Source organism: Myotis myotis, unplaced genomic scaffold, assembly GCF_014108235.1.
Source record: "Myotis myotis isolate mMyoMyo1 unplaced genomic scaffold, mMyoMyo1.p scaffold_m19_p_5, whole genome shotgun sequence".
Taxonomy (NCBI): Eukaryota; Metazoa; Chordata; class Mammalia; order Chiroptera; family Vespertilionidae; genus Myotis; species Myotis myotis.
The window spans coordinates 91,654,534-91,679,095 of record NW_023416357.1 but is presented as its reverse complement, the minus strand read 5'-3'; the positions used below and the strand labels follow the sequence as shown (position 1 = coordinate 91,679,095).

The window sequence follows — 24,562 nt, the reverse complement described above, 5'->3', positions numbered from 1 at the left end:
AAATATTTTAATACTCTTAATCCTATGAATACTTAACTAGCAATCAACAACATGGGCAGCTGCTGCCTATGTGTAAGTTAAGACCTTATGAACTGAAGCCTAAAGGTTTACCCATGAGAAGCTTATTCCGAAGCAAGTTCTACATTATGCTTGGATGGAGATATATACAAATCTAAGCTGTTCTAAGTGCTTAAAGAACACATTTTTTAAAAGAAAACCCCTGGTCTCTGTTTTAGTAGAACTACTATAAAATAATAGTCTTGATTACATTTAATCAGAAGCTAGCATTGTTACCTTCAGGACTACTTAATGGATACACAGCAGAACAGAAGCAATCGTGAGTCAGTTATCACACTGTGCATGCATTTGAATACACTTACAGGGCATACCCCACCTTCCTATAATTCTCTCCTATTCCTAAAAGGTGCCAAATTTATAATTAAACCTGGCTTCACTTTTAAAGCTTCATAGGATCTGACATGTTGAATTACATCGGATTATATGTCCCAATTTTTCCTTAAGAAAATATGTTTCCTGAAATATAACTTGATAAAAACAGAGACCACATGGCCAGTGTGAGTCCTGTCTCTTCTAAGTGGGTCTTATAAATAGATTTTTTATTATAGCCCCCAAGTTTTGAAAAGCATATAAAATCAAGTCATTCCACTTGGAACATTCTCCTACTTAAGTCTTCCCTAGGAAGTGAATACTTCACAATGTTATGCTTGAAAAACCTTTGGCTACCCAATTATGTAGTATTCTGGTCAGGACTGTATAACCTGAATATAATCATAAAGAAATAGCACATAAACCCAAATAAAAAATATTTTGTTGAAAAAAAGTGTCTGGGGCGGGGGGAAGGGGTGTTCTTTAAAAAAGTCATAAAAAAGACTAAAGAGACAGGAAAGCTAGATGGAGCATATATAGACTGGAGCTTAGATTGGATCATAGGCTGAATCTTATACTGAAGGAGAAAAAGCTATAAAGATAACATGGGATCAAATAAAAAAATTGAACAGTAGGTTAAATATTAGATCAATGTTGAATAACCAAGGTTGGTAACTGTACTATAGTAATGTCAGAGAATATCCTTATTTAGAGTATTTGGGTATTAAGGACCACTATATATCTAACTTCCTCTCAAATGGTTCAGAAAAAAAAATAGTATTGTTGGTGGTAGTGAGTGGGTGGGGGTTGTTGGGAAGGTGAAGAGAGAGAGAATGCAATACAGAGTGTGTGTGTACAGTAAGCCAGTACGCCCTCACTTAATGACATCAATAGGTTCTGTGACTCTGAAGCAAACCGATGTAAAATAAAACCAATTACCATGGACTAATTGATATAAACAGAAGTTAATTTCCAATGGCATCTAATCAACATTATAGTGAAACAACACTGAATGAAATGATGAGGACCTGCTATATAGATAGAGAGAGGAAGGGGAAAGGGAGGAAGAGAAAGCATGTGTACACAAAGCAAAAAAATAAACGGAGCAATATGTTAACAATAGATGAACCGTTATAGAGTGTGTGTGTGTGTGTGTGTGTGTGTGTGTGTGTGTGTATACTGTATATGATCTTTGATTTATTGTTAGATAGAACAAGGGTCTCAAGATCTAGACAGTTCTAAATGTTATTCTTGCTAAATGTTAAAATGTAGCACAGTATTTTGCAGATCAGCTGTAAACTGGATGAGCTTGACTGGAACTCAACCAGGTAAGTGTAGCCAAGTACAAAGAGAAATCAATGTGTAACAGACCAAACAATATTTACAAACAATGGCTAAGCCTCCCTTCAAAGAGACAGAGCTTTGAGTATGAATCCTCTTTCTTCTTTACTTGCTGCAAGTAAATAAAATTACTTTGCAACAACCACCTCTCAGTCTTTAATAGAACACCCCAAGCGGCAAACCACTTGAGTTTGGTAACAGTATTTGTGTCACTTTTTTAACCCTTTTCGGTCCAACGTGGAGGCTGACTCGACAGACCAGGCGCTCGGAGCAGGTCCAAGGTTGAGCTGAGGTCTAGTGAGACAGATAACTTCAACATTCAATCCTGTCAATTAATTTGGACCAGACTGTTTGAATTCCAAAAATAAAATTGGACCGCAAAGGATTCTAAAGTTTGAAATTATTTTTAAATTAATAGTAAAAAAAAAAGGGAGACGGAAGATGGCGGCGGTATAGGCAGACTCGTCCCAGGTCGTGTCCCGGAGCAAATGGAGTGAGCAGCTGAAACTAGTAACATCCACCCCGAATTGGCGAAATTGCTCAGCTGGTGAGACGGTTTGCAGCCGGGAAGAGCAGAACTCCCCTGGAAAGGTAAAAAAACCAGGGATTTGGGCAGGAAAGGTTCCCAGACCTCTGAGCCCAGAGAGTCAGAGGGAGACCGCGTGGCAGACAGCCGCGTCCCTTGGGACAGGCACAGCCCCTAACAGGGGAAAGGAGAACCGCGGGATTCCTGGCGCCGCCGGGAGAATTGCGAGCTGGGTTCTGTGATCACGGAGGACTGAGCCTAAAGGGGGCAGCCTGAAGAGCTGACCAGACCATGCAGTCCCTGTAAGAGAAGAAGCTTACAGAAACCAAGCCTTCCCCGTTTCCGCGGCCGGCGTTTGTTTGTTTGTTTTCACTGAATCCTGTTCATGGGACATTTCGGATACAGACACTCACCTGTGCTGAAGAGAGGAAGAGGGTGCGGAGGAGTGGAATCTGGGGAGAGTCTGAGGAGAGAAGGGGGGCCGGGAGAGGTGGCAATGAATTGAGTGCTGAGACACCCCTGAGCCCAGGTCTAGGGCAGCCATTCTCTCCGGAGAGTGAGACTCCTCCCCCCAGCCCCCAGGCAAGGAGCACAGCCACACCCAGATTCCACTCTGTAGGAGATCAAGGATTAAAATAACCTGATCAGTCCCTGGGAGTTAACAGGGTCTGGCCTATAGAGGGATTTTCAATCCCAGCAACAACACAGCACTGGTAACTATTACGCAGCCAGCTCTGGGCAGTGAACTCCCACTGGACAGAGAGGCCCTATAGCCTCAGAGGCCAACCCCAGAGCACTGCCACCCAGAGGCTGACCCACAAACTGACTCTTTGCTAAACACAAAATAAGGCAGTCTGGGAAACAAATGCGGCTTGCTTTAAAATAAGGACTGTGGTTTACAACACAGAGGAACAGTGTATCGCAGGGAAACTCAACACCCTCCTGAATACCTGGCAGGTCTAAGGCGAGCCACACTGAAGAATAGAAGAACCGAAGGACCTTCACTACTGCAATATTTTTTTTTCTTTTTTCACCTTTTAACTAAGAAACCATTTTTTTTTATTTTCTTCTTTTTTTTTTCTCTTCTTTTTTCCATCACCTGATTTTACCCTTTTAATTACTACCTTCTTATTTTTAACCAGTATTATTATTGCTACCATTTTACCATTTTTTTTTAAAGTGCCATTTTATTTTCTCTTTATTTTATTTTGGGATTAGTGTTCTCCATTCTATTTTCATCGTTATATTATTGGTTGTTTCTAGTTTGCATTCATCTCCAGGGAGCTGTTGCTGGAATTTGTTAGGATTAATGGCTGTTCTATAGGAGTATTCTCCTCATATAAAAAAGTCTCTTCCCCTCTTCCACTTCATTCTCTCTTTTCGCTCTTTTTTTTTCTTTTCTTTTCTTATCTCGCTTTTATTTTCCCCCCTCCTTTTTCCCAATTTCATTTTTGCACTCCTTTTTTTGGTCCCTAATTTTCTTTTCTTTTTTCTCTTTTCTCTTTTTCTCTTCCTTCTTCCTTATCCCCTAATTCTCTTAATTCAGGTGGTCACCTTTATTTGGGGTTATTAATATCGTGAATATATTTGTGTATAGTGCCTGGTACGTGGTGCCTTGTTGTGTTGTATTTTGTGCCTTTAAAACAACGCAGCAGATCCAAGCAACAGCAACCTCCTGAGCACCACACCCTCTGCTGAGGAACAGCAGCTGTACGTGAAACCTTGCCCCACCAGCCAGAAGAGCCACCACAGCTGTGAACAGCACCCACCAGAGGAGCTGCTGCCAACTGAAGAGCAGCTGCTACCGCAACCGCCCGAAGAGCAACCACAGAGTCACAACCAAGGAGTCACTGCCACCAAGGGAGCAGCCACTGAACGACTCAACGTCTAGATATGTCAGCGAGATCAAACATGGGTAGACAAAGAAACCCCCAAAGGAAAGAGAAGGAGGACTCTCCAGAAAAGCAGCTAAGTAATACAGAGGCATGCAACATGACAGAAAAAGAATTCAGAATAAGGGTCCTAGAGTGCATAAACCGGATGGAGGAAAAAATCGACAACCTCTGCAAGAAGCAAGACGAAACAGATGAAAAAATCGATAACATATGGAAGAAGCTAGAAGAAACAGATGAAAAAATAAACAACTTAAGTAAGACCCAAGAAGAAATGAAGAGTGATATAGCTGCAATGAAAAACTCCATTGAAAGTATCAACAGTAGACTGGGTGAAGCAGAGGACCGAATTAGTGAATTAGAAGACAAGGAAGCAAAACACACCCAAAACGTACTGCAATTGGAGAAAAAAATGAAAAGACAGGAGGAGAGCCTAAGGGAGCTTTGGGACAACATGAAACGAAACAACATACGAATAATAGGGGTACCAGATCAACAGAAGGATGAACAAGGATTAGAAAACCTATTAGAAGAAATAATATCAGAAAACTTCCCTGAGGTGGGGAAGAAAAAAGTCACACAAGCCCAGAGAGTCCCAAACAAGGTGAACCCAAAAAGACCCACACCAAGACACATCATAATTACCATGGCAAATGTTCAGGACAAAGAGAGAATCTTACAGGCTGCAAGAGAGAGACGGAAAGTTACATACAAGGGATCTCCCATTAGATTGTCAAATGATTTCTCAACAGAAACACATCAGGCCAGAAAAGAATGGACGGAAATTTACAAAGTGATGCAAAGCAAAGGACTGAATCCAAGAATACTCTATCCAGCAAGGCTATCATTCAAACTTGAAAGGGAAATAAGAAGCTTCACAGACAAAAAAAGGCTAAGGGAGTTTATCACCACCAAGCCAGCAATGCAAGGAATGCTAAAGGGACTGGTATAAAAATAAGAAATAAAAAGCTCAGAAAGAAAACAGCCACACAAAAACAGAAATGCCTACAAACAAGTACCTTTCAATAATAACTTTAAACGTAAACGGACTAAATGCTCCAAACAAAAGACATCGAGTGGCTGAATGGATAAAAAAACATGACCCATACATCTGCTGTCTACAAGAAACCCACCTCATTAGAAGGGACTCACACAGACTGAAAGTGAAAGGATGGAAAAATATCTTTCAGGCAAATGGAAAGGAAAAGAAAGCTGGGGTAGCAATACTTATATCGGACAAAATAGACCTCAAAGTGAAGGCCATAACAAGAGATAAGGAAGGCCACTTCATAATACTAAAGGGATCAATACAACAAGAAGATATAACCCTGGTAAACATATATGCACCCAATGCAGGAGCACCCAAATTCATAAAAAAACTCCTGGAAGATATCAAAGGAGAGATCGACAACAATACAATCATAGTAGGGGACTTTAATACACCACTAACAACACTGGATAAGTCCTATAGACAAACAATCAGCAAAGATACAGCAATCCTAAATGACTCACTAGATCAGATGGACTTAATAGACATCTTCAGAACACTTCACCCCAAAGCCAGGGAATATACGTTCTTCTCAAGTGCTCATGGGACATATTCAAAAATAGACCATATATTGGGTCACAAGCAAAGTATCCCCAAATTCAAGAAAATTGAAATCATAAAAAGCGTCTTCGCAGACCACGATGGCATAATATTAGAAATAAACTACAATAAAAACAACCCAAAATACTCAAACACCTGGAAGCTGAATAGCATGCTATTAAATATTGATTGGGTTACCAATGAAATCAAAGAAGAAATTCGAAATATCCTGGAAACTAATGACAATGAAAACACAACAATCCAAAACCTATGGGACACAATGAAAGCAGTCCTGAGAGGGAAGTTTATAGCTCTACAGGCCTATCTCAACAAACAAGAAAAAATGGTAGTAAATCATCTAACTCTACAACTCAAAGAATTAGAAAGAGAGCAACAAGAAAACCCCAGAGTGAGCAGAAGGAAGGAGATAATAAAGATTAGAGCAGAAAGAAATGACATAGAGACCAAAAAAACAATACAGAAAATCAATGAAACCAAGAGCTGGTTCTCTGAAAGGATAAACAAGATTGACAAACCTCTAGCCAGACTCACCAAGAAGCAAAGAGAGAGGACCCAAATAAACAAAATCAGAAACGATAGAGGCGAAATAACAACAGACCCCACAGAAATACAAATGATTGTTAAAAAATACTATGGACAGCTCTACTCCAACAAACTAGACAACCTGGAGGAAATGGACAAATTCCTAGAAAAATACAACATTCCAAAACTCAATCAGGAAGAATCTAAAAATCTCAACAAGCCAATAACTATGGAAGAAATTGAAGCAGTCATCAAAAAGCTTCCAGCAAACAAAAGCCCAGGACCAGACGGCTTCACAGGGGAGTTTTACCAAACATTCAAGGAAGAACTAAAACCTATCCTCAGACTACTACAAAAAATTCAAGAGGAAGGAACACTTCCAAGCTCATTCTATGAAGCCAGCATCACCCTAATACCAAAACCAGGTAAAGACAACACAATGAAAGAGAATTACAGGCCAATATCCCTCATGAACATAGATGCCAAAATCCTCAACAAAATCTTAGCAAATCGGATCCAGCAGTACATCAGAAAGATCATACACCATGACCAAGTAGGATTTATCCCAGGGATGCAAGGATGGTACAATATCCGCAAATCAATAAACGTGATACATCACATAAACAAATTGAAAGAAAAAAACCACATGGTCATATCAATTGATGCAGAAAAAGCATTCGACAAAATTCAACACCCATTTTTGATAAAAGCTCTCAGCAAGGTGGGAGTAGAAGGATCATACCTCAACATAATAAAAGCCATATATGACAGGCCCACAGCCAACATCATACTCAATGGACAAAAACTAACACCATTTCCCCTAAGAACAGGAACAAGACAGGGATGCCCCCTCTCACCACTCCTGTTCAACATAGTACTGGAAGTGTTAGCCATTGCAATTCGGCAAGAAGAAGAAATAAAAGGCATCCAAATTGGAAAAGAGGAAGTAAAACTGTCCTTATTTGCAGACGACATGATATTATACATACAAAACCCTAGAGACTCCATCAAAAAGCTACTGGACTTAATACATGAATTTGGCAATGTAGCAGGATACAAAATTAACCCCAAGAAATCCGAGGCATTTCTATACACCAATAGTGAACTTTCAGAAAGAGAGATTATAAAAACAATCCCGTTTACCATCGCACCAAAAAAATTAAGCTACCTAGGAATAAACTTAACTAAAGAGGTAAAAGACCTCTACTCAGAAAACTACAGGACGTTGAAAAAAGATATAGAGGAAGACATAAACAGATGGAAGAACATACCGTGTTCATGGATTGGTAGAATCAACATCATTAAAATGTCCATACTACCCAAAGCAATCTATAAATTCAACGCACTTCCCATTAAAATACCAACGGAATACTTCAGAGATCTAGAACGAACTCTCCAAAAATTCATCTGGAATAAAAAAAGACCCGAATAGCTGCAGCAATCCTGAAAAAGACCAAAGTAGGTGGGATCTCAATACCAGATATCAAGTTGTATTACAAAGCCACTGTTCTCAAAACTGCCTGGTACTGGCACAAGAATAGGCATATAGATCAATGGAATAGAATAGAGAGCCCAGAAATCGGCCGGAACCAATATGCTCAATTAATATTTGACAAAGGAGGCAAGAACATACAATGGAGCCAAGATAGTCTCTTCAATAAATGGTGTTGGGAAAATTGGACAGATATATGCAAGAAAATGAAACTAGACCACCAACTTACACCATACACAAAAATAAACTCAAAATGGATAAAGGACTTAAACGTACGACAGGAAACCATAAAAATTTTAGAAGAATCCAAAGGCAACAAAATCTCAGACATATGCCGAAGCAATTTCTTCACTGATACAGCTCCTAGGGCACTTGAAACGAAAGAGAAAATGAACAAATGGGACTACATCAAAATAAAAAGCTTCTGCACAGCAAAAGAAACCATCAACAAAACAACGAGAAAACCCACTGTGTGGGAAAACATATTTGCCAATGTCATATCTGATAAGGGCCTAATCTCCAAAATTTATAGGGAACTCATACAACTTAACAAAAGGAAGATAAACAATCCAATCAAAAAATGGGCAAAGGACCTAAATAGACACCTTTCAAAAGAGGACATTCAGAAAGCCAAGAGACATATGAAAACATGCTCAAAGTCACTAATCATCCGAGAGATGCAAATCAAAACAACAATGAGGTACCATCTCACACCTGTCAGACTGGCTATCATCAACAAATCAACAAACGACAAGTGCTGGAGAGAATGTGGAGAAAAAGGAACACTTGTGCACTGCTGGTGGGAATGCAGACTGGTGCAGCCACTATGGAAGACAGTATGGAGTTTCCTTAAAAAACTGAAAATGGAACTCCCATTTGACCCTGTGATCCCACTTCTAGGAATATATCCCAAGAAACCAGAAACACCAATCAGAAAGGACATATGCACCCCCATGTTCATAGCAGCACAATTCACCATAGCTAAGATCTGGAAACAGCCTAAGTGCCCATCAGTAGATGAATGGATTAGAAAACTGTGGTACATCTACACGATGGAATACTATGCTTCTCTAAAAAGGAAGGAACTCTTACCATTTGCAACGTCATGGATGGAACTGGAGAACATTATGCTAAGTGAAATAAGCCAGTCAATGAAGGAAAAATACCACATGATCTCACTCATTCATGGATAATAGAGACCATTATAAACTTTTGAACAATAATAGATACAGAGGCAGAGCTGCCTCAAACAGATTGTCAAACTGTAGCAGGAAGGCCGGGGAGGGTTGGGGGGCAGGAGGTAGGGGGGTAAGAGATCAACTAAAGGACTTGTATGCATGCATATAAGCATAACCAGTGGACATAAGACATTGGGGGATAGGGGAGGCTAGGGGACTGTCTAGGGCGGGGGGATAAAATGGACACATATGTAATACCCTTTGTAATACTTTAAGCAATAAAAAAAAAAAAAAAAAAACTTCTAAAAAAAAATAAATAAATAAAATAAAATAAAATAAAAAAATATAGTAAAAAAAAAAAATTTCTGAGAAGCATGATGTGTAACAAGGAAAGTAAATTTCATTGAATATCTTCTAATACCTGCTATGACACAATCTAGGGCTAAAATGTGTGTGTGTGTGTGTGTGTGTTTATACATGACTAATACATATATTGTCAACCTATTAATACAAGAAAGAAGAAACCTTGACCATTAACAAAATGTCTCATTTGATACTAGATGTTTATCCAACCAACTTGGCTCACACCCTCGGAGTCAGCACCTGTCCCTTTTCAGTCTTCAAGGCCTGAGCCCTTCTCCTTCAGAGAAACTCATCCCCTCATTAACCAGTTTTCACCAACTTAATAAGTACCTCCCCGAAACAGCCTCCAGTCTTACTCATTTATTTCTACCTACCACCAGTCCAGCTCTTTCCTCGCCCACTGCCACTGCGGGCACTCCCTATCTTGCCCCAGACTCAAAACAGGATCCTAATTGGCCTGTCTCTCCCTCTCCTCCTCTTTCCAGTCTCTCTTCCCCTTCAAAGCCATCCCTTCCAATGCTGCCAAACTTCTTCCAAAGCAGAAATTTGATCAAGATGTCCCCAGCTCAAAAACTTTGGTGGCTCTCCACTACAAACCTAAATTTAAACTGCTTGGCATACCATCCAGGAATCGCTGTCATCTGGGTCCCAATCTGCTCTTCTAGCCTTATCTTCCACTAGGCAGCCGAGTTGCAAATACAATATACATTGACCTTAATAACTTCCATTATATGCACTTTCCCATATATCCACCATCTCTTTAGAGCAGTGATGGCGAACCTATGACACGCGTGTCAGAGGTGACACGCGAACTCATTTTTTTGGTTGATTTTTCTTTGTTAAATGGCATTTAAATATATAAAATAAATATCAAAAATATAAATCTTTGTTTTACTATGGTTGCAAATATCAAAAAATTTCTATATGTGACACGGCACCAGAGTTAAGTTAGGGTTTTTCAAAATGCTGACACGCCAAGCTCAAAAGGTTCGCCATTGCCCTAACTGGTTTGGCTCAATGGATAGAGCGTCGGCCTGGGGACTCAAGGGTCCCAGGTTCGATTCCGGTCAAGGGCATGTACCTTGGTTGCAGGCGCATACCCAATAGGGAGTGTGCAGGAGGCAGCTGATCGATGTTTCTCTCTCATCAATGTTTCTAACTCTCTATCCCTCTCCCTTCCTCTCTGTAAGAAATCAATAAAATATATTTTTTTTTAAAAAAGGTTTGCCATCACTGCTTTAGAGAGTTTATCAATCCCAATATAGCCTATATTCCCCCACTTCAGTGTTGCTACTGCCCATCTCTTCCTAATTAAACATCACTAGCCTTGAGAATGTTCCCCATTTTTCTGCCTAGTGTTCCTTTCCTTACATGCTCCCCATAACACTGTTTGTCTGTCTCTAGGGGTCTTTAAGTCATCTATCATTATTTGCAATAAACAAAAATTGGGACCCTGAGAAAGATACCTCCTAAAAATGGGTCCTGGTGGCTCACTGGGCTCAAATTTAAAAAAAAGAGCCTAGCAGCTATTTCTAAGCTGGGGCCTCTCACACACACCCAACACTTTCCAGAGAAGCCTGCACTAAACTGCCTGTCCACACTTGTTTCTGTCATCTGAACCAGCCCTTATAAAGGAGTTCCTGGAATCCTATTTCAACCAATAGGACTGAGGCTTTCCTCATCCAATCAGAGCTGCATAAACATCTTCACCAACCAGAGTAGTTCTAATCTGACCAATCAGGAAAGTGTCTTTTAGGCCAATTAAACTGGGAGGATTTGAAGTCCTCCTTTGCATGAGGACAGACCAATCAGGGATCAGGGGCAGGGACTTCTATCTACATAACCCAGCTCCTGTCTGGCTCTGAGACAGAGAATTAAAGGGGAAGGTGAGAAATGCAACCCAGTCCACAACACAAGATCACTAAGATTTTATTACAATTTTAATTCTCCCCTTCCTACCAAAGACTGAAGACTGTATTTCCCAGGCTGGAGCAGAACAGAGCTGCCTAGCAAGAGGGAGGCCTGGTTTCAGGGCTGCCTGGCCCCAGAGCTGCCTCATAGCCAGGCTGCATCACAATTGAGCTGTTTTGCCCTAAAACAAGTTTCCTTCTTCACTGAACCTCAAACTGGGTATTCCTGTTGGCATTGAATTGGTGACAATGACCATCGGTTGACAATATGTATTTGTATATGTATGTAATATCCATACCAACATAAAATGTTCTCAACTGTCATTCTCTAATAAAAATAAGTGATTATTATATGCATATAGCCAAACTAATGCAGTTTTGGATCAAAACAGTTTTTATCATACACTGAAAACTAGATATATGAAGTACTACCTTAAAAATGTTAATTCTTTAAACATTTTTAAAATATAGCTGTTTGTGTGTGTGAATTACATATAGACATTCTCAATACATGTATGTTGATAAGATACTCCTGTATGAATTGATTTCAAAGGTCAAAAGTCAAGATGAGATCAGACAAAACAACCTCCCATTAGCCTGGGCTCATCTTACAGGCAAAATTAGTAAACAAAGTAAGCCATTTTACAAGGAATATGAAGAACACAGGTAAACCCACTGAAGAAGTAGTGACTATTTAAAAAATAAAATGTTTCTCACACAACTTGGTATGTCAAAATTGAACATTAAACCTTGATTAGTATTTATATGGGGGATGCAAATAACAAGCCATCTTGGTTATAATGACTATTAGGTCAAACTTAGAATATTTGCTGCAAAATATTATTAACAATGCAGCAACTACACACAAATTCTGCAAGATTCTCCATTAACTTCTTCCTTTTAGCAGAAAAATTATTTGCTAACAGAAAGGTCACATTCACAAGCTCCTTCTATAAAGCCATAAAAATCTGCCTGCCCCATGAAATTTTTCCCCTTTACATTTTTTATTTTTTTAATGTTTTTATTGATTTTAGAGAGAGAGGAAGGAAGAGAGAGAGAGAGAAAAACATCAATGTGAGAGAGAAACATCGATCAGCTGCTCCCCTGACACGGGATCCAGCCTGCCTGGGCATGTGCCCTGACGTGGAATGGAACCTGCAACCTTTCGGTGCACGGGAAAACGCTCCTATTTTATTTTATTAAAATGTATTTTCAGAGAGGAAGGGAGAGGGAGAGAGAGATAGAAACGTCATTGATTGGCTGCCTCCTGCACGCCCCCTACTGGGGATCGAATCCACAACCCGGCCATGTGCCTTCTTCTGGAATCAAACCCAGGACCCTTCAGTCCCCAGGCCGACGCTCTATCCACTGAGAAAAACAAGCTAGGGCTCCCCTTTATTTTAAATTAGGGTATTATTTTTCATGCAATGAAATTCATATAGTTAAAGTGTACTTTTTGGTCCATTTGGGGAATTGTGTATAACCACATATGCACTACTACAATCAAGTTATAGAATAGTTCCCTTTCTCAAAGGCCCCATCTCCTAATACCATCACATTGGTGGTTAAGATTTCAATTTATTAAAGGGGAAGGTGAGAAATGCAACCCAGTCCACAACACAAGATCACTAAGATTTTATTACAATTTTAATTCTCACATTTAGGTCTACAAGCCATTTTAAGTTCATTATATACATGGTGTGATATGACAGAGAAAGTTCATTGTTTTACATACCATTATACAATCCTTTTAACACTATTTGTTGACAAAACTAACCTTTGCCTACTGGATCACCAGCACTTTAGTCAGAACATTTTACTTTTCCAAATTCTCAACAGTTATTAATATTCAGGATTTGAGAACAAGAGATCAAAATTCCCAAATCATCCATTATTCTGTACATTTAATAGCACTTTGTTATTTCTTTTTAAATAATAATGAGTTAGCATAAAACAGTGAGTCACTCTTCTGTGATAGGGTTATATTAAAAATTTGAGAGGGTAATTTGGTAAAGTAAGATATAATAATAAGTGCATGGGTTATTATTATGAACCAATATACTATGAAAAATTACATAATCTCAATAAATAATCTCTACCTGATATAGGTATTTAGTAATAGAAAATGAAAAGATTAAGACATCAGCACCAAAGGGATGCCTAATAAATATCATTTAAACATTAAAAGATGTCACAAATACATAATATTTAAAAGTTATTTTCAAATGAGATGTTTAAACACACGCCCTAGCTGGTTTGCTCAGTGGATAGAGCATCAGCCCAGACTGAAAGGTCCCGGGTTTGATTCCAATCAAGGGCACGTACCTTGGTTGCAGGCTCCATCCCCTGCCCTGGTAGGGGCTTGTGTGGGAGGCTACCCAATTGATGTGTCTCTCTCACATCGATGTTTCTGCTTCTCCCCCTCCTTTACATTCTCTCTAAAAATCAATGGAAAAATATCCTCAGGTGAGGACTAACAACAACAACAACAAAAACCCCACAAGTTTTCATTGCTAGTATTTGTCTTACAACAAATATTCCAGATACAGAAGTTTGTTTCATGTCATGCTGATGTTAGTCAGATTGTTCTGAGTGTGTCCAAAGCTAATACAAATTGGGCACTAGACCAGTGGTCGGCAAACTGTGGCTTGTGAGCCACATGCGGCTCTTTGGCCCCTTGAATGTGGCTCTTCCACAAAATACCGACTTATGTGCATGGGCCACGAAGTTTCAATCGCACTGTACGTGCGCGCCCGCACGTGGTATTCTGTGGAAGAGCCACACTCAAGGAGCCAAAGAGCCGCATGTGGCTCGCGAGCCGCAGTTTGCCAACCACTGCACTAGACTATACAATGCTTCATATAAGCTCATTTTCTTTTTTTTTAGAAATGGAATTATTTTGTCTGCTTGCCTTGATTTTGGTTTTACTGTTAAAACTGATATTGCTTGTTCTAATTCAGATTTTAGATCAGCCGATTCACAATGGAGTATTCCACAATGATATTTACAATCTGTGATTCTTCTGCAAAGGTACAAAGAATAGTAGCTTACAGCAAATATTTAAATACTGAAACACCACTGGATTCTATCGTAAGATAACGTAACATGCTGACATCCTAGCAAGGTTAACAGCACTACTACATAGAAACAAGTTTCAAAACTGCCAATTTAAGGACAGCTTCCGAAACTTATTATTTCTTGGAACAAGACTTGCAGCCTTTTTATAAAGTATACTATGTGTATGATTCACTAATATATTTTTATGTATAAGAATGACTCACTGTTAGCAGATAGGTCCACAAACACACACTTCTAACACAGCAATAGTGACAGACAAGAATGACTAATTTGACTGTGGCCCCTTCTCTTCTACATGCTCTTGTCCTGGTTTCAGAAACGTTGACCTTAACCTTTGATGTTGATTCCACTCTTGTTTTCAACTTCATGTTAGTAGATTCCTTTGAACTAGTAATGCCTATGTTGATGGTTAAATTTTAATTCCCACAGATTTTGTTCCTTTATCCTGATTTCTAAACTGATTATTTGCATAAAAATGTCCCTGAAAATGTCAGGAAGGAATTTCTGCATGAAAACACTACTGGGCCCTGACAGGTTTGGCTCAGTGGTTGGAGTATTGGCCCACAGACTGAAGGGTCGTGGGTTCAATTCCTGGTCAAGGGCATGTACCTCGGTTGCAGGTTCAATCCCCAGTCCCAGTCAGGGCCCATACAGGAGGCAACCATTCGATGTTTCTCTCCCTCTCCCTCTCTCTCCCCCTCCTTCCTACCTTCTACTCTAAGAATCAATGGAGAAAATATCCTTGGGTGAGGATTAAAAACAAAGAACAAAAAAAAAAACACACTGGAAATCAACTGACCACATGTATGGGGGGTTTTCTGGACTATTCTGTTTCATTATCTGTCTTTCTTTATGGCAGCACCATACTGCCTTTACTCCTGTTGCTGCATGCTAAGTCTTAAAGACAGAGTTAAGTCCTTTAGTTGGCTGGGAAGGTCATGCCGCTGGATCAAATATTAGCCACCTTTCACTATAAAGGGCTGTCCAGTTTAAAAATTCTCTCCTTTGAGGCTTGTATATGTCCATTTGAAGCTGAACATGTGTTTTCATTACCATTTTACATACAAAAAAGCTCATCAAGTGACTTCCCCTAGCTGGGTAAGTAGATCTGAGGTTGTCCTCCAAGTCCAGTGCTCTTTGCATAGCCTCCCTTCCACCCCCATCTTCCCAGGAAGGGACCCCCCTCAGAAAGGGTTTCCCTGACCCCTGAGCCCAAGCAGCCCCTTTCCCTGCAGCATCCTCTGCCTTTTGTTTCACTCCTAAAACTCATCTCTGCCTGTGCTTCTTATTTATTTCTTTGCTAATTCTCTCTCTATGCCACTAGAATGTAAGTTCTGAGAGCAGGATCTTACACACCTTGCTGACCACAGGATCCTCAGCACTGGCCCATGGCCTTATAGTGCAAGTCCTCTGCAATCAGGGTTTGTTGAATGGATGAGATCAGTGGATGCTTTCCCTACAATGCAACAGGCCAAGTGACAAAAACCAAATTGCTTATTTCCTCCTGAATTATATATATTAACAAGATTTACATTTTAGTATACAGTCAACTTCCCCAGTCTGTCTGGATAACACCATATTTCCTACCAAAGGTAACTAAGGGAAAGAGGGAATGTTCCACTGTGCAAACTGACTCACACAGCAGAATGAACTGGAAAAATCTGGGGAAGTGGGAGCTAGAAAATACATTACCTCTGTCTTCACAAACTCTCATGCTGAATTCAAATTCTATAAGCATAACTGCTTCTGTATTTTGGGGCCTGATCTGGGTGAATGAGGCGAGGATACTAGATAGACTATGCCTTGGAGATTGCTGATAACTATGACTCTTATTTCTAATACAAAATTTGATTTCGAAGAGCAAAACAAACATTAAATAAGCTATGTCTGTTTGAGAGCTACTCAGTAATAAAGAACATCTTTTGTGGAATGGGAGTAGTTGGGGGGAGGAGGATTTTATATATGTATTTGTCAGTACTAGGTATGAAGTTGATTTGCAAATATGAGATTGGCCTAAGTGAGGGAAAAATTGGTTCTGGGTTAACAAAGAATTTATGGTATTCAATTAGAAATATTTGGTAAGAACTCGGTTTAAATATATTAAACAATCTCCTAATGGTAACTCACTGTAATTCACTTTTTTAATCCTCACCCAAGGACATTTTCATTGATTCCAGAAATTAATACCAATTCCTAAATAAGGAACTTACACTCAACATACAATTAATTGGAGCTGAATACAGAATACCTGAAATTTTCAGAAGCTAGGACGAATTTTACTTTGCACCAAAATTTACCCTTGATTCTGATGAAAGGATTTGCTAATGAAACCAGTAATGTAATCAAAGTTACAGGAGGAAAAATTACCAACTCCTCCCATACCAAAAATCCAACTATTTCAGAAAATAAATTGCTTTAAAAACTTTTTCCAGGAAATTAAACATAACCAATCGAACACATATTTATCTGTAGAGAGATATAAATATCTTCACAAAGGCACACCAGAGAATGGGATGTTAGCTCACTTTGGAGATGGCAAGTAGGGAGAAGTGTGCCAAAGAACTTTGCACAGAGGAGGAAACAGAAATCTAAGTGCTGTATAAAAGGCTGATTCACCCAACAGAGCCCAGCAAAGTCTCAGCAAATAACAAGCAACAGATTCCTGAAGCAAGCAGATAATAAGGACTGATGCTGTCGACAGGGAGAAGACTGGACTAGGATCCCCACACCATCCCTAGGAAACCAAGGCACTGGCATTCTTCCAGACCAGCAGAGTTGAGCAGAAAGTTTAGTGTGGAGATGGTGGTCCTCTCACAGAGGCACCTGGTCCAGTGGTAGAGCTTGGGAGTGAGTGGGGAAATAAGAACTAGTGGGGAAAGTAGCATCCCCCATATAATGAGAAGTGAGGCCTCCAGCTTCCTCCCGCCAATCAGTACCCAAAGCACCAGCAGCAATCAGGTCTATCTCCATCAAACTGCAAATCAGAAAGTCCATCTCTTAAAACACCAAATCCTTACAGCTAATATCATACTTAATGTTGAATGCTTTTTCCCTAAAATCATGAACAATACACAGATGTTGGCTCTCACTACTTGTATTCAACCCTGTTCTAGAGGCTGTAATAATGCAATAAGTTAAGAGAAAGAAATAAAATTCATAGGGTCCTTTGGACAGGGAGGAATACAATTACCTTTATTTGCATATATGATTGTCTAATAAAAAAATACCAAATAGTCTACAAAATTTTATTAGAACTAATAAGAGAATTTAGTACAGTCCAATGATACAAGGTCAAAATATACAAATCAATTGTATTTTTTATATTAGCAATGAACAACTGAAAATCCAAAAGCAAAATACTTAGGGACAACTCTAATAAAGCATATGTAAAATTTGAATGCTTAAAACTATAATACACTGATGAGAGAAAGCAAAGAAAACCTAAATAAATAAAAAGGTATGTTCATGGATTGGAAAACACAAGATACTTAAGAGGTTAATTCTTCCTGAAATGACCTATAGATTCAACACAATCCTAATCAAAGTCTTAGCTTTTTGCAGAAATCAGCAAACTGACTCTAAACTTTTTGAGGAAAAACGAAGGAATAAATATTTTTTAAAAACGTAAGAACAAGGTTGAAGGATTTCCTATCTGATTTCAAGTCTCATCTATATATATAAAAGCCTAAGCGACCTGACAACTGGCCAGTAGCTATGATGCACACTGACCACCAGGGGGCAGACGTTCAATGCAGGAGCTGCCCCCTGGTAGTCAGTGTGCTCCCACAGCGGGAGCGCTGCTCAGATGAGAGACGGGCAGTCAGATGCTGAGCTGACGGCTGGCAAGTGCAGCTGTGGTGGCACGAGCATCTCCCACGGACATTTCCCCTGTGCACCTGAGCAGCGACAGGCACAGCAGGCTGGGATGAGCTGGAGCAGCATGGCACCCTGCTGCTTCACGCACTACATCCCTCGGGGGATGTTGGACTGCCAGTTTTGGCCCAATGCCCACAGTCCGACATCCCCCAAAGGGTCCCAGATTGCAAGAGGGCACAGGCCAGGCTGAGAGACCCCACCAGTACATGAATGCGTGCACTGAGCCTTTACTTATAAATATAATAATGTAGACAGTGTGATACTGGTGAAAGGATACACATATAGATTAATGGAACAAAACAGTCCAGAAATTTTATACACAGACACAAACTCACATCCCGAACTGGTTTTTGACAAAGGAGTCAAGGTAATTCAGTAGAGAAAAAAGTTTTTTCAAATAATGGTGCTCAACAAATATATATCTATGTGCAAAACATGAACTTGTTCTCATGCTTCACACTATATAAAAATCAATTCAAAATAGATCATATATCTGAACAAAAACTATAAAACATAGAAAAAAAATGAGAAAAAAATCTTTGTGACCCTAGTTTAGGCAATCATTTTTATGTAGATCACAAAACCACAAGTCATAAAGAAAAGATTAGCCTCAGAGAAAAGATATAATTACAAAGTCAGCTTTTCACCTCATCACTCTACAGAGATAAACCATCAATAAGATCTGTCTCCACACCCAGAGCTTCTCATCCCTTTTTAATTCATTCTTAAATAGTAGATATCCAAAAATAGTCAAATATTTGAAGAAAGCCTTTAATGTAAGAGACGAAATTCAAAACAGACCAATATACAGACAGAAAAAATTCCAAGGAAACAGAAACAATGTAAGGAACTGAGGAACATTTTTAAAGCTACAGGCAGTCCTTGCTCTGCTCATATTATAGGGCCATAAAAATGACTGGGCAACCTGCCATATTTGCAAGTAAATAGATAAATAGAAAAATCAAGAAATAGCAATAAGTACGTTACTACTTGGAAAAATAGGTAAATATAAAAGGAAAGTTGAAAATGATTGCTTCTGAGGACAGGATGGGAGTAGAAGGGAACTGCTGCTTTATTTATATATATATATATATATATATATATATATATATACACACACACACACACACACACACACACACACACACACATATATATACATACATATACATACATATATACATACACACACACTAGGGCAGCCGTGGGCAAACTACGGCCCGCGGGCCGGATCCGGCCCATTTGAAATGAATAAAACTAAAAAAAAAAAAGGACCGTACCCTTTTATGTAATGATGTTTACTTTGAATTTATATTAGTTCACACAAACACTCCATCCATGCTTTTGTTCCAGCCCTCCGGTCCAGTTTAAGAACCCATTGTGGCCCTCGAGTCAAAAAGTTTGCCCACCCCTGCACTAGGGGCTCAGTGCACGAATTTGTGCACCTTGAAAGGAACTGTGGACCACAAGGCTACAGTAGGCACAGGGGTGGGTCTCAGCCCATCCTCCACAACCCCGCCCAGCCCCTCCCGCTGCAGCCCCTGGTCTCCTGTCTGCCATTGGCCCTGCTCCCGCTGCTGCCACTTCCACGCACTGACGGCGCTGGCCCTGTTCGCACCCGCTGACGTCGTGGAGCGATTGGGGCTGGCACCAGCAGCGGGTGCGAGCAGTGGCTGCTGCCTTGATCGCCCCTCAGGTGCAGGGGGAGGTGGAGAAGCCCTCAGGGCGATCAGGGCTGGCAGCTGCCACTCGCACCTGCTGATAGCGCCGAGTGATCGGGACCGGCGCTGGACACCGGCAGTGGGTGTGAGCGGTTGCTCCGGCACCAGCAGCAGGTGCAAGTACCAGGTGGGACTGTGGCGCACAGGAGCAAAGAATTTTCAGTAACCAGAGGCTCGCCCTGATGACAGCTACTGGCGCCCCACCTTGGTCTGGCGCCCCCACTCACCTACTCCACCATCCCGCCGCAGCCAATGCCCACCATGTTCCGCACACAACCCCTGGTGGTCAGCGCACATCATAGCAACCGGTTGTTTGGTTGTTCCACCATTCAGTCTATTTGCATATTAGCCTTTTATTATATAGAAGTTTTTTATTGATTTCAGAGAGGAAGGGGGAGCGAGAGATAGAAATATCAATGATGAGAGAGAGAATCATTGATTGGCTGCCTCCTACACACCCCACACTGTGGCTCTTGCCTGCAACCCAAGCATATGCCCTGACTGGGAATTGAACTGTGACCACTCGGTAGATGATCAACCACTGAACCATGCTGGCCAGGCAGGACTGCTGCTTTTTATTATATACTTTTTTGTATTATTTGGCTCTTAAAAACATTATATATATATATATGTATATGTATATGTATATATATAAATAAAAGCCTAAGCGACCAGAATAACTGGAACTACCGGTCACTATGACGCGCACTGACTACCACGGGGCAGACGCTCAATGCAGGAGCTGCCCTCTGGTGGTCAGTGCGCTCCCACAGCCAACCTCCCCCAGCTGACCAACCTCCCGCGGTCCTTCCCCACCCCAGCTAGCCAATCTCCCATGGTCCCTGCCCCAGGCCCCCGCGCTTGGACAGGGAACCGGGGGTGGGTAGCAGCAGACGCAGCCCCTTTCCCAGGGGGGCCGAGGGCCGGCTCCCTCCTCGGGGTCAGTGGCCAACCTCCCGTGCCCCGTCTCTCCCCCCAGCTGGCAGGCCCCAATCGGCCTGCCACCCAGCCGACACAGAAGGAGGTGGGAAGGATGCGGGGAACTGCACAATGGCAGGGCACCGACGTGCCTGGCCCAGCAACTGCTGCCTCCTCTCCCGATCCTGCCGGGCCCTGGGCTGGGACAGGGAACCAGGGGTGGGTGGCGGCAGATGCAGCCCCTTTCCCAGGGGGGCTGAGGGCCAGCTCCCTCCTTGGGGCTGGCAGCCAACCTCCTGTGCCCTGTTCCTCCCCACAGTCGGCAGGCTCCAATCGGCCCACCATGGTGGCAGTGTGGCAGCGAGGGAAGGAGGTGGGGGGAGGGGAAAACGGTGGGGCGCCGACAATGGTGGCATTGGCGTCCAGTGTCCGTTCCTTCCGTGCCTGGCCTGGTGACCATCACCTCCTCTCCCGGCCCCACCAGGGCCTTCGGGCCCCAGGCTGGGACAGGGAACCAGGGGTGGAGGGCAGTGGACGCAGCCCCTTTCCCAGGGTGGCCAAGGGCCATCTCCTTCCTTGGGGCCAGTGGCCAACTTTCTGTGCCCTGTCCCTCCCCCCAGCCGGCAGGCCCCAATTGGCCTGCCGCCCACCTGCCACAGGGCAGCCTGGCGGTGAGGGAAAGAGGGAACCACACGGTGGCGGGGTGCCAACGATGGCAGCGGCCGGCATCCGTTCTTTCTGCGCCCGGCCCGGTGACCGTCGCCTCCTCTCCGGCCCTGATCAGCCTGTCCCCAATCAGCCCTGATCGCCAGCCTGGCCTACCGACCTCACCCATGCATGAATTTTGTGCACCAGTACTCTAGTTATTCATACATTTCATTGAAATATTTTTAAAATGTCAAGACTTCACAAAGGTCCACTTAACATGTGAATAGCTACCATACCAATAAATCATTACTTGTCTGGTTATGTTAAATGGATATATTCAGTTCTGCTACTAATTGGTTTTGTGACCTTGAATAAGACATAGCTTCTCAGACCCTCCAGTTCTCCTTTGTAATCACTAAGAGTGGACTGGATCATCTCCAAGTCCTTTCCAGCAAATATATGGCTTTATCAAGTAACACTTTTGCTCACACAATCATAGGTGCTACCCATTCTTTAAAAGAATATACCTGCATTTCTTCAAAAATGGATTTAGTCGCCCTAACTAACTGGTTTGGCTAAGTGGATAGAATGTCAGCCTGTGGACCAAAGGGTCCTGGGTTTGATTCTAGTCAAGGGCATTTACCTTGGTGCAGGCTCCTCCTCAGCCTGGGCCCTTGTCAGGGCGCATGCAGGAGGCAACCAATCAATGCATTTCTCTCACATCATTGTTTCTCTCTGCCTTTCCCTCTCTCTCCCACTCTCCCTTAAAAAAAAAAAAAAAAAAAAATCAATGGAAAAATATCCTCAGGTGAGGATTAACAACAACAACAAAAATGTTTTTAGCCTTCACTTCCATTCATCTGAATTAGTGTGATATTACTGTATTTCACAATTATTAACATTTGCAAGTAGAAATGACACTTAGTTATCTAAACAAAAACAAAATTTATAGTATTAGTATCTTAATCCTATGTGCTTTTAATCTCTTCAGAAATTGTCATTTTTGGTTATTTCTATTTTTCTTATAAACCAAACCTGAGAAAGAAAAAAAACTCATAATATCAACTGATCAGGCTCAAATTGACCAATGGAAAACATTACTCTAAATTCTAATGGTTTCATTATATTCATTAATTTAAACATCCTAAATCACATAATTAGTCAAATTGATGATGAGATGACATCTTAGCACTAATTTGACTTGTTGAATCAACAGGGTTATAATGGCTTTACCAGGAGAAGAGAACAAGATTCTAGATCATGAAATAGAGAATGTCATTTCAGCTTCTTCAGAACAGAGGACCACCTACCACCAGATGTTCTCTTACTAAGAAATGACATGCTTCTTACATTTTGGTTTGATTTATGAAGAGCCTCTGGGAATAATTTGTGACTATAAGCAAACTAGAAATTAATCCCCTCCAAGATTGTAGAATCATTGATTTAAGATGATAAATTACTGTACCTCATGGTCATTCCCAAGAATTCCCCAGTTCTTTAGACTGATTTCTGTAGCATCATATGAGATTGATTTGCTTTTAAGTTATTTTCCCTTAAAAAATGTGGTAAGGTATGCATGAATAGTCTTCAGACTAAGATATTTGAAGGCATCCACAGTTGATCTATTCCCACCTTTATATGGTTCTTTCAGCTGTCTTTCCTGCTGTCTAAACAGCAGGTAAGACAATAAAATAGGGTGGATACTGATGTAATTATGAAAAGAGTGTCATTTCTTTCTGCCTTACCTTTAGCAAAGCAATTAAAACTGGCATAAACTAACAGGAAAAAGTAGTCTGAATGGTATTCTCCAATAAGAAACTGGAAAGAAAGATATATTCTGGGTGTATTATAGGTTTTCTTGATCATTCATTCATTTGCATCTTTTTCTGAGTGACCACAAGGCATCATTTGTTAGGTACTAGAATGCTAATATAAGTAAGTAAACAACCATTCCCAACTTTTTCTTTTAAGAGTTACCAAGGCAAAGAATTCCCAAGGATTCTAGGTGGCATAGAAGGCATCAGAAGGCATTCCTGGTGGTGGTGGGGAAGGATCACAAGTGGATATCTGAAGGAGTGGGCATTCTGGAAAGAGCATGAATGGGATTTCAGATGAGAGAGGTGAGGGCTTGAATCGGGGTTCTGTCTTATATTGGTGTTGTGACCCAGGGCAAGATCCTTCTGTGAGTCTCAGTCTCCTCAATTATAAAATAGGTTATTGTGAGGATCAAATAAGAAAACTATACAAAACAGCAAAGGTTACAGTACCTGGAGCATGGTAAACACTTAACAAATGCAAGTGCCTTCTCTGCTTCCTCACTGTTCTATGGTAAGCAAAGGCGGGGGGCGGAGGGAGTTGGGGGGGGTGTCCATGTTTTAGGGATGATGTTGATGGGTCTTCAGAGGCAGTGGTCCAAATCTTTGAAAAGCATCAGGAAAGGAGGAAAGGAAGAGAGAAGAAGTAGAACGAAGACATAAACAGCATAAACAGGTGGTACAGCATGGTCGTGATGGCTGGGAGGGTAAGTAATTAACTGGATAGCTATTATTAACTCGTGGGTGTCCTGACCACCCCAAATGCCCTACTCTGTTGGAAATGTATACAAGGTTACTAGAAGACACAGTTCCATTTTTTCCCAACATTTTATTATGAGAACTTCAAATATACAGTAAAGTATAAAGAACTGTACAATTAACATCAATTTAGCCATTACTTAGGTTCTATAATTGGTTCTACTTTGGGGACAGAGACCTGAAAACACACAGCGATTTTAGTTTTTTGCATTTGGAAAGGGGGCATAAAGGGGGATGCTCTAGAATGTTCCCATGGGGTTAAGTATTTGGCTTCTGCTCTCCCAGCAATGCAGTTGAATGAAATGAAATCTTTGCTTCAGAGATTCTTGAATGAACAAAAGGAAGCACCTACAATCTGCAGACAGAATTTAAACATGGAACCACCCATCAGCACAATGACAAAGCTCATGTTGGGCTATAGTAGCCACTCATCCTTATACCTGACCTCCCCCAAGTGAACACAAACATGCTGTGGCTTCTGCCAGCTTATAATGTACTAGCAGGGCATAAAGTGTCAAAAAAGAACCG

At 41.1% G+C, this 24,562-nt stretch overlaps 1 protein-coding gene across 5 annotated transcripts in view; it reads right to left on the bottom strand.

The window, feature by feature from the left end:
- Positions 1-24,562, bottom strand: part of PARN (poly(A)-specific ribonuclease) — a 172,641-nt gene that overhangs the window by 9,748 nt on the left and 138,331 nt on the right. The window contains exon 23 of one of the 5 annotated variants that reach the window (XM_036308970.1): positions 24,085-24,389. The exons of the other annotated variants lie outside the window; for them this stretch is intronic. Within the exon in view, the coding sequence (XP_036164863.1) occupies positions 24,383-24,389 (7 nt within the window). The 3' untranslated portion in view covers positions 24,085-24,382. Of the gene's footprint in view, positions 1-24,084; positions 24,390-24,562 lie in introns of those variants that run through there. 5 annotated transcript variants of the gene reach the window in all.